We start from the raw sequence: 11,668 nt of genomic DNA on the forward strand, positions 1-11,668 counted from the left end.
TAGTTATCACATTTCAAATACTTTGAAATTCAGTGACAGAAGTTAATATATACAACTCAAGTCAACCACCGATGGAATTTAGGCCATAAGAACTCTCTAAACTGTGCTGATTTAGTAGGTATAGTGAAGCCTAGCCTTTGTGCATCTTGCATTAGGACATTAGGGCCTTAAAGTTGCAGCCATTAATTGGATTAGGTAATAGCTGGAGCACAAATTGTTTTACTTGCAGACTTTTGATGTTTCAGTTTCAACTATATGTACGCTTATGTTCAAAAATTGCTTTTGGAGCTCGGCCTCCATGAAGGCCGGTTTTTGAAAAATTCTAAATTCTAAAAAATACATATTTTTTACATTTAAAAAAATTCTGAAAAAATATACAAACATACATGGAGGCATAACACACATGCGCGTAAATTTTCAGGGCGAAATACGTTGAAATGAGGCCTGTTTAAAAAAGACAAATCTGTGGCTTTTCAACACATGATACGATTCATCCTAAAAGTCCATGAATTTGTTCTTTTTGCACAGATCGCATCTCAAGGTATTTCATCCTGAAATTTTAAACACATACACATCACATCCTTGTATACTTGTACAATTTTTTCAGATTTTTTAAAACCAAAAAGTATGAATTTTGAATTTTTCAAAAAAAAATTGGCCTCCATGGAGGCCGAGCTCCAAAATGTCGTGCTCGCTTATGTTGCCTTTGATTCATCGGTGACAGTTGTACTACCATATATTATTGATGTTCCCCACAAAAAAAATATTATGCAATTAATGATTTTTTATGCTGCATTTCATTGTTGGCATTTTGGTGTTCCTCTCCCTGTGTTACTATAGTCTTCTTTCCTATAGTAGGTAGGAATGGAAAAAAAAAACAGCATGTATTTATATCATGGCTACCACTGATTTTGAGATTCCAAATATCATTGTTGAGGAAATTGTTAACTGGTAGCTGCTCGGTTGGCTAGCAGAGTAGGGTATTAATCGGCAAATCGGCAAGTTAATCGGCCATTTAATCAATTAATCGGACGATTTTTCGGTTTATCGGCTACTCGGTGACCCTATGAGTAGGGATTAATCGGCAAGTTAATTGGTTAATCGGATGAATTCTTGAACAGGGCCAAATATAAATGCTGTTGCATACTTGCATCCGGAAGGATGTGGTAAAGTAGATTTGCTTATCGTGCTCTTTGGGGCAAGGAGATAACCTGGCAATGTAGGCCTCCGTTCCAAATTACTCGTCGTGGTTTTAGTTCAAATTTAAACTAAAACCATGACGAGTAATTTGGAACAAAGGGAGTAGCTTAGTAGAAAATGGTAACCACATGTTCAGTAACTTCCCTGCATCCTCTTTTGCAAGTATTTAGTACTCCCTCCATATACTGGAACATCTTAGTTTTCTAACTGATAAAACATGTAACCAGACCTACCAGTATTTACATGCTTATATTGGTAATACATGTGTGTAATTAGTTATCTATGTATAGAACGTTTAAGACTGTATCGGCCTTCAAGTTCTTTCCTATATAGTTCTATTACAAGAGCAGCCATACAAGCACCCAGAGGCTCTTGCCCACGGCTCACCTTAGTGAAGGAATGACAAATCCAAAGCATCCAATTCTGACGAAGAAGGGCTGGCCATGCTAGCCATGGGCACATCAACATCAACACCAAGAAAAATCGCTGTTTATGTAACATGTCCATGATGAAACTAAGGAGTTGGTCCACTCAACTCCTTGACATTGCACAATCGTCAGATATAAAATCATTACCACACAATTCATTCCCAGCTGTCTAGTTAAACAATTAAAGAATTTTGTAAAGTTCTGCATTGAAACTCAGGTAAATAAACCTGACTGGCACAACATGGTAAATTCCGGCAACCATGCGGCAATTTAATCTTAATAAGTCCGATGTAGAAAAGTTACAGAATATATCACCTATGTACCCAGATGATCTATGCTTTATGTCGCCTCTATAACTTGTCACAGCAATTCAATTCTGCAGAGCGGCGATCTATGATTTCCGTCAATTTGATCTGTTCTTTAAGAAGCCTCTCCAGCTGCTGGGTCCAGCTCCTTTTGGGTACTCTAGCCAGTATACATGTATTTACAACACGTATGTTGTATGGCAATAACAGTTATATATCTGGGGTAAATCCACTTGTCCCAAATATATAAGTTCATGTGTGTTTGTCATGGCCCTTCAACGATTTGACGATGCTCATCAAGAACTGCTTTTCACCACGATATCTGCTCAAGAAACAAGCCGTGTCAGGATGATCAACCAAGTTTATAAATAATCATCTATAACTACAGTACCAAATATATAGCATATGAAAATATATTTCATGATGAATCTAATGGTATGGATCTGGTATTCTAAATGTTGATAAATTTCATGTAAATTTGGTCAAAGCTTACCAAGTTTGTTTGAAAAAAAAATCACTATGCACTACATTTTGGAACCAATGGAGTATCTGAACAGAGCAAGTATCATTCTGTGGTGATGTAGGGCTTACATCTCAAGCAATGAGAAGCCCAGGCACATGATGCCTATCACCATGTGAATGGGAAGGGTCTGCTTGAACCTATTTCTATTCAGAAACATCCTCTCGGAGAAAGCTGTGGTCAGACCAGAAATGAGCAGAACGCCCCAGCCCGCTGGCAAGCAGCGGTAGAAGGAGAATGAGCCCTGTAAATATGTCATCAGTTTTTTTTTACAAATGCAATCCTTATACAAGGAAAAAATCCCAAGGTGGAACATTCAAGAAACTTTACCTTAAAATACTCGTTGATGAATACTGCAGAATATGAGATTCGCAGTAGCATATCTTTACAGACAGTCAAGGCGCAAAGAAAGTGCTCCCAGGAAAAGATTGATTTGAAGAAAACAAGGATAGCAGAGTCATTACCAAAGGATACTGACAGAATTTGCAGCGATCAACCCAACAGCTCCGGCGGATTTAATAAAAGCAACATTTAGAACAGTATAAATTGCTGAGAAAAGGAGCAACATATTGTTTGACTGCTTAAGCTGGTTTTCATTGGCAACAGAATGAAGGAAAGCTTCAGAAGTGCCTGAAAATATCGAAGGACATAAGTCATTTGTGCAGAACTTAATTAATATGCACCACCAGTAACATATTTCTTGTTTGAAAAATATTAATCCAGAAAAGGTCAAAATCTTGTCGAGAGAATGCATGGTATAGTTAGTTTTCATTCAATAAAGATTTTCTTCAGCTACATTGTTGTGCAGGATGAGACATCGAAGAACAACTGATAGCTTTCAAATGAGAGATAAAGTCATAACTTGGCTGAACGTAACTGCTAATTCAATGGCTGGAAAGAAATTATAACTGTTCCTCGTATCAAGTTGGATATATTACTGTGCTACATGCATCATAACTGAAGACAAATCTAAAAACAGAAAGGGCGAAACTGGGGCTGTTATGCCCGATGTTCCAAATTCTGGGTTTGCAAAAACTAGTTTAAAATCAAATACATAATTTAGGTTTGACAGGTACAGTGCAGAGTTACTATTCATCAATGAAATATTCTTAACATTATTAAAAAAATCTACTTTGCAATATTATAGAATGAATATATGCAGAGCTGCTGCATATAAGTACTAAATACAAACCATTCATTGCTAAGAAGATTATGTAAACACAATAGTAACGGAGGACAGCTGTAGCTTCGCCATCACTATATCTTCTTCCATATAGTAGATTCAGAAGGGTGTATGAATAACTTGGACCAAAAGAAATGACCACGAGACCTGCATTGTTAGAGGAAGATTATATTCAAGGGCTGTTAACGCATCTAATATCCACAGAAAACTAGGAGGTTGAAGTTGACAGCAACTAAAACATGTAGATAAATAGATTAATATACACATTCAATCATTCAGTATTGGACAGCTTACCTATCAGCGTAATAAGTTTAAGAGCTCCGAGCAAAGAACCTTCCAGATTGGATACATTATCAGGAGTTTGCCCTGTGGATAAGGATCCATCATTAGCTCTTTCAGAGAAATATAAATCCAAAGATAATGCGCACAACATATTGTTTTAATAATTTTGCTAAGAGTTCAATAAATTGGCCAACTATAATTGTAAGGACAAGTTATTAAACAGCAGCAGCAAACTGAAAATATGCCAAAACTTTTAATTTCAGATGGCTTGAGATATAGGAATGGTCATATCTAAACTCTAACAACTGGACAGCAGCAGCATTATAAGCGAGAATTGTGTTAAACATTACAATCTAAGATAGCAAGGAATATGCAGAAGGTAATCTAGTTTTGTTGCATTGGCAGCAATGCTCATCTTAGCAATAATAATAATTCATAGTACTTGTAAGAGGCTTACTTCCTGTGAGACAGGTCATGAGTAATTTAAATACTGAACAATGAGAATAGCAAACATGCCAAAAGTGGGCAGAAATATCAAACGACCAGTAGCCAATACACAAAGCAGTCGCTTCACAAGAACATAATCAATTCAGCTGACCAAATGGATTTGAAAGGAAAATTATATCTCATGAGTGTTTTTGTTTAACTGATACCAGCACAACATAGGTTAACCTCCTTTGACTAATCAAGTACAGAGATGCTCAATAAGCAAATCTTACAGACAGACCAAACAGATGATAAGCAATTGTACTTAGCTATCATATCAAAATGAAACTTTATATTCATGCAAAAGAGAAACCTGATGCTAACTGGGTGAATGTAGCATAAGAACTCTCCTCAAATGGCAGGAAAACTATTCTAACAACCAGACTTCCTGCAAACAATTAGAAGATCATTAGAGATTTTTTAGAAGATGGTTAGTCAGTATTTTGGGTAGCTTCGTCGTATTTTTAGTTACTTAATTTGTTATTTTTTGTTGGAGATATTCTAGCAAGGTGAGAAAGGGAGGTGGGAGGCATTGATGAACCACGCCTCGCCAACTCCCGTTTATCTAAAGAAAAGCACTTGAAATAGAAGGTGCTCGACATACTTGCCTAATTTATCCACAAGACCATATGCAGCCTGGTTAAATGGAGTATCAAACCAAACAAGAACAAATTTTTCGCCTTCTTGGAGGATCAGCTTCCTGATAGTCTGGCCTGTAAACAATATGCACATGTGCAATAACTGTTTATCATAGACCATCAGGGTTGACAACCTGACAATGTGCATGTTTTGGCATCAACAAGGAAATATAATTAACTTGTGATAACTCATGCCCAATTAGACAATTAACAGGACAAATAAAGAAGAAACCTGAATGGAAGGAGATCAAAAGTTCTGATATTAGCAAATAAAAGAAAATATGTCCAATATCCAATGAAAATGCAGGCTGCATAAACGACCTGAGACAAAGCAAATACGACCAGCTTCTCCTGCAAAAAAATCACTATTATAGTACTGTATTGATCAACAAATGTAATACAAATTAAAATGCCATAACAAAGCATGAATGGGTATGTGAACAGAAGAGAATATTATCAATTGGATATGTCACTTGGCAAAATTATACTGTTTGTCCTGGAAAGCTCTATTATGTTTTAAGATATAAAGTTAAAATGGATGAGTACAACACAGGACAAAAGAATGCCGAAGGGAAGTGTTCCCCATATTTTATCTTATTATAATTAGGGCAGTTGTATTTGTTAACCAACCACAAAAATACATTAGTTGAAATCTTCTAATATATAGAAATATTATCCTTGGTACACATACCAAAATAATACAATATACAGTATGGACTGGCTATTGGAACGTCCTGGATTATTAGTTTGTCACAAAGTTGGACCATCTAGATGGTTGCACTAATTATATTTTATTTTTTGATGATAATGAGATGGTTTCACTGCAAAAAAAATAGATAATGAGATTGAGGTAGTTGCACTAAATGGTCACTTTTTTCAGAATGATTTGTGATCCTTTCAAGTATAATTACAAGGCAATTGTGTGCAACGTAGATTCCCAAATATCAGGTGTAAATGATGAGAACATTGTGGGTGTATGCATTTTATGCGATCGGTAATAAACTGGAGTAGAAGGCTAATGTGGCATTACCACTTTAATATGTCCTTTTATGAAGATATAAGTTGTTAGGCAACGTAGCAGAGTAGCTGTAGGTTCGGTATACACTCTTATTATGTAGTATTTCTTTGTTTGGGAAAGAATATACAAAGGTTCTGCCAGTAGCTCCAACATACACGCAAATCCTGCCATTTTGGACCAGATAAATACATCAGATCTCAATGTGAGGGAAGTGGACAAAACATTGAAATGAGAAGGCACTCTAGTGTAGGAGTAATAGCAGGATATCTATACGGGATGTATTGAAGTATAAATGCATAGCCCACCTTTTCCCATCAGCTTGAGCTTTTGGGAGAACTGGTTAGTGCATGCAATTCTACAAGATGCTCCATTTAGCTGCATGACAGCATGAAATGCTTGTCCATTTTATAGATAAAGAGCTCGGTGTTCAGCATTTACATTTAATCTAAGACAGAAAAAAAAAAACACTCTCAACCCTGAACTCAAAAACCATTTGAGTTGCAACCTTGAACAATTGAAACAATCCACTTTTCACCCACAGGTGGCTTCACAAGTGACTTTAAATGACATGTATGCAACTATGCATGTGTCCACCATGTCACTGCCATTAACAAACAAACATGACAAGAAGAAACCCTGCCATTCAGATCATTTTTTATGTTGGAAACAGACAAAAAAGTCAAATTTGGTGGCACAGCAGAGACGTGGCACACACATCACCCTAAACTACTTGGGAGATCACAGCAGGTGAAACTGGATGGTCTTCAGTACTTCAAAGTTGCAGTTCAAATGGTATTAAAGTTCACAGTTGAAAAGTGAACTTTTGCAATATATCAGGGTTCAAAACTGGACTTTTTTGTATAAGACATAATATTGCAGTGGCTCTAACAATTTAATGAGGCTTGTTATTTTCCCCTACTCAATCAAACTGAATCAACTAACTGACAAATTGACTCTTGGAGAGGTGTCCTTAATGAAATATCAATTATCTTGCTCGGGACAAATATACAAATAACTTAGTAGTAAATTATGGTTCATGGAAGACTTACCGATGATTAATGTAGCTTTTGCATAAGGGTCAGATAACTTCAGTTTCTTTATTCTCAACACAAATAGACTGCCGATAAAAGTCACAAACAAGCCAAACGGGATGATCATCCAAGCTACCTTCAGTATCTCTTCGTCACTTAACACATCACCTCTGTAATATAAGTATTAAATCATCAGTTGAGAAATACTCCAACGAGCAAGTACAAGGAAAAATATTACAAGATCAGAGAAAGTTTTCCTAAAACTTCACATGGTTCAGAACTGGCATAGATTTTAATGCGAATATAACAACAGAGTTTAACAGACACAAAAAATGAGAATGCAGTGACGACTGAGGAACGGTACATATCATCACAAAAGATTTTTTTTTCTTTTGCATGTACCCCACTTCAAGTTGGTGAAGATGAACTATGAGAACTTGAGAAGTATCCAAGCATTATTGCTTCAGAGTTCAGACAGTGAAGCTGTCACACAATTCGTCAATGCCCATCCCCTAGATGTGGCTGTGCTCACGTAGCAGCTCACTTGGGCTTATGTCCCCACTTCTCCTAAAGGGTTAATCCAAAGTTATCCATTTACATCCAAAAGCATTAAATGCTAGCTCTACTCACCTTCAACTTACAATGTATGGCTATCATACCACTATTAAACACATGAACTACTTCGGAGGTGGCCCATGTGGCCTGTATGTGTAGTGGTGGTGCCATAGTACAACATTTTGTTTTTAAACAAAATAGTGCTAACACATTATACACAAGGGTTCAAAACTAATAACTCTGGATTAACCCTCTTGGACGAAGTGAGGATGGCCCAGGCGAGTGCTAAGCATGTATAAGACTGTCCCCAAATAGGTGTTGGGTGCTCCAAAAGCATCAGATGAAATATTTACCTAATAATTTTAAACTTGCATACTTTAGTTTGTTGGGCAATTGTGGCATCAAAATTCAACATAACCTTTTCTCTTCTTCTTGCCCTATAAACTTCATGAGAAATATACCACATCTACTAGAGGGCACATTTTCTCTCGCTATCTTTACTATTTATATTCTAATACCCCTCTGCATCGTCCTGCCAGATGATATAATCATTTTTCTCTCGGTATTTTTTTTCTAGCCAAAAAACCATGCACAAGTGCCACTAGAGGTCAAGTTTTTCATGTAACAAATGGACATCATGCTTCTTGCCATGTAGTACTCCGTAGATCTATGTTGTAGTGCATTAAGAAAAAAACTGTGGGAGGAGCTTTTGCACTTCGCAATTTGCAGTGTCTATCTTTCAGTGGCTCATTTGACAAAGAAAAACTCCAAATAAACATGTGCTGTGTATTCTATATAACTGCAGTGTTGTTGATTAATCACAGTACATGGATGAAGCTCAAAAGTTTGTAAATTTTGCAATACCTCCCAGAATTATTACGCAAGCAAGCACGCCGAAACCCCTCCCGGCTTAAAAATAAGACACAATTGATGAAAAGTGGAAGCTGCAATGCATATGCCTGCCAGATAATGATAAACATATTAGAAAACATTAACAACAAGAAACATCTGTAAGCATAGATGCAGGCTACTGAGGAAACCTTTTCCTTTTAGCAAAAAACGGAGGGTTTGCGATTCTCAGAGAAGACCGGTTAAGACCAGTCAGTTTTCCATGTTTTATTTATGAACTTCGCATTTTTCCTATTCGGCGTATGGATCATAAATCATGCCACTATACTCTTATCCGTATAACACACAGATTTAAAAGAGGGTTCGGTTGGGCTGTGGGGGAGAGGACTAACTGAACCAATACTGTGCACCAAAAAGAAATACCCAGTCCGGTTGTGGTTTACCAAACGATAGCCGCTGGTTTTCCAAACCCTGAACAGAGGGATAATTATTCAGTGTGTTCGTGTTTACTGAATCAGTCATGCTTAATTACTAATGGAGAAGATGCACAAGTCCCCAAAGCAGTTTGCCTTAAAACCTTAATCACCAAGTAAAGTTATCTATCCAAAAAAAACTAACACAAACTAAGTCCGTTTAGCACAATCATCATTTGATAACTATACTGAGCCTGTTACACAAACAACGAAGGATCAACCGGGATCTGTCTTAAATAATAACATGGGAATTCAATGTTCACCAAAATGAAAAGATCCCCCAACTCCTAGCAAGTAAAGAAACCGAAAAATAGCAAGGGAGCCATTACAATGCACGTACATGAATGACTCAAATAACTGAAAGCAACCACTACGATTATGGCAGTATGCGGTCGAACAGATGCATCATTTTTCTTCTGTAGCTCAAAGAACAAAGTTTGGGGTGCCGTCAGTTATCACGAATTCACAGAGAAACAAACACACGCTGCAACTAGAATTAGAACTTGACTTCACACAGATCCCATCCCACACATCCACACTTTAGGACAGACATCCAACTTTTGCACTCCCAGAAGAGTTCCAGTCCCACCCAACCATGTCATGGCCAGGATTCAAAACTGCAGGCATGAACTGAGGACACGGTCATACTTAACCACAATAAAGACTAGAATTCACATGGAATGCGCACTAATGCTTACTAAGCTTGACACTGCATTTCAACTCCAAAGCACCAAATGTCATCATGGAACTAGCTAGCTCCACATCGAGGAATGAAATCAAACAAATCCATTGCTCGCTGCACTGAACTGAGAAGGAAGAAAGGAAGGAGCAGGGGAGTTCCGCACCGCGCAGTCGTCGGCGTTGAGCTGGCGCACGAACCAGCCGTTGTACAGGAAGGGGATGATCCTCGAAAGGAACTGCGCCGCTACACACACACACGGGCACTGAGCTTTAGATCCCCAAAACCAAGCACCCAGAGCCAGAAGTAACCCTCGAAGGAAAGGGAGGCGAGAGAGGCGCACCGAAGTTGTACTTGAACACAGCCATCACAGCTCCTGCGTTGGAGTCAGGCTGAGGGGACACGGCTCCGGCAGTCCCCACGGCGCCGGCGAGCAGCGTCATGGCCATCATCGCCAGTGGAAGATCTAGGATTTTGAAACAGGGTGGTCCACCCTGAAAAAAATAACCAATAGCACAATAGAAATTGATCAATATGATCTTACAAACATATGAAAAATTCCCAAATGTCTTAATTTTGCATAAACTAAGCCTACATATATGCCTTGAAAAGTTCGAAGAAGACTGCACATGTGTTCATTCTTCCACATTTGATGCATATAATATGTAATCGTGTGGTCCTAATTGACATTCTGTTCTTCAATATGACACTGACATTTATTGATTCAACAGTGTATCAATTGTTCGACCCAAACTGAGACAATTCAGTAGTAAGCAGTAACATTCCTGGACAGGATTCAGCAGTGATACACTGCAATTTACAGAGGAGCTGAGCAAGCAAATGTCATGGCCGGCAGTCCCGACGAAGGGAATGTGCATCGCGATTCAGAGGCTGCCTGACATACGGGGTTGTTGTTGAGGCGTGAGTGCCCTGCGCGAGCTGTGAGTTGGCTGTGTGGTGCGTGTGCGTGTGCGTGTGAGGCGTTTTATAAGGCCACGGCTGTAACAGGTGAGGATAGCTGATGAAATTGTGTAGTACTCTGAATTCCTCAGGCAGGCTATTACACCTGAATTCGTAAGAGAGGAACCGGCAGCTGGTAGCACGACGAGCAATGAGTGATGAGTAAACAGAAATTGGGGAACAGGCAGAAATCTCACCAAAAGTACCTCAAATCGGGCTGGGCGGCTGGCTGCTGGCCTGCTGCAGCTGCACAACGCCGCCTACCGCCGAGTGCGGACTGGGCGGCTGCGGGCTGGGCGCGATGGCGCCGGGCAGGGGCGGGGCGTGTCGGGTAGAGTCGACGGCGAGATCTGCGGGAGCGCAGAGCAGTCGCGAGGGGAAACGGGGGCGGGAGGCAGCGGCGGCGAGGGGTGCTGCCTTGTACGCCTTGCTCATGGACTTGTACTGGTTTTGGGTTGGGTGAGCTGCCAGCCTTTCAACCGTTAGATCTGGATCGTGCGGCTCTGAATGAGTGGCCTAGTCTTTTTTTTACGGCAGAATGAGTGGCCTGGTCACTTTCGCTATAAGTACTTGTTTGAGTTGTTTCGTCTTTAGCTCAAAAGGCTCTGTTTTCCTTTTCAAAAAAAAAGAAAAAGCTCTGTTTTCTTTTTCGGGTAATACGTAACACATCATTTATAAACCAAAGAAAAATGTACAAGCCATGTAGACATCGATGTGACAAACTAGAAAGACAATAAAATTCTAACAATAGCCCAGAAGACTTCCAGCCAAGAAATGTTTTACAATTAAGACCGAAGAATCCGTTAAGTGTTACCTAACGAAAAGATGACAGAACACTTCTTTACTCAAGCTCAACGCGTCTCCTTCGTTGATATACAGCCTTTTGAACCTTCAAAGCAGCTCGTCAAAAACAAAGTCATTGCCATTGAAAGAATCTGATTGGGGCAGAACCATCAAAATTCATATCTGACACCCCCACGCGATGACATTGGAGGAGGAAATCTGACCCACCAGCCTGCAACCACGAATCCATCGTCTTCCAGCTGCCACTAACGTAGATA

At 39.1% G+C, this 11,668-nt stretch overlaps 1 protein-coding gene across 2 annotated transcripts; it reads right to left on the minus strand.

Annotated features, from left to right (window-relative positions):
- Positions 1 to 1,756: 1,756 nt before the first annotated feature.
- LOC125515070 (protein RFT1 homolog) lies at positions 1,757 to 11,036 on the minus strand. Of its 2 annotated transcripts, none has more exons than XM_048680489.1 (15): positions 10,805 to 11,036; positions 9,991 to 10,141; positions 9,814 to 9,893; positions 8,511 to 8,605; positions 7,110 to 7,261; positions 6,073 to 6,224; positions 5,275 to 5,393; positions 5,013 to 5,176; positions 4,718 to 4,792; positions 3,931 to 4,002; positions 3,646 to 3,783; positions 2,928 to 3,083; positions 2,784 to 2,836; positions 2,525 to 2,697; positions 1,757 to 2,255 (listed from the first exon to the last, which is right to left on the minus strand). In XM_048680489.1, the coding sequence occupies exons 2-15, from the start codon at positions 10,097 to 10,099 to the stop codon at positions 2,186 to 2,188; spliced, it is 1,608 nt and encodes a 535-aa protein (XP_048536446.1). In that variant the 5' UTR covers positions 10,100 to 10,141; positions 10,805 to 11,036; the 3' UTR covers positions 1,757 to 2,185. The 2 variants fall into 2 exon arrangements, with proteins under 2 accessions (XP_048536446.1, XP_048536447.1); XM_048680490.1 differs by having other exon boundaries at positions 10,814 to 11,035.
- Positions 11,037 to 11,668: the final 632 nt, after the last annotated feature.

The sequence above is a fragment of the Triticum urartu genome, chromosome 6 (genome assembly GCF_003073215.2).
Source record: "Triticum urartu cultivar G1812 chromosome 6, Tu2.1, whole genome shotgun sequence".
In the NCBI taxonomy this organism is placed as follows: domain Eukaryota; kingdom Viridiplantae; phylum Streptophyta; class Magnoliopsida; order Poales; family Poaceae; genus Triticum; species Triticum urartu.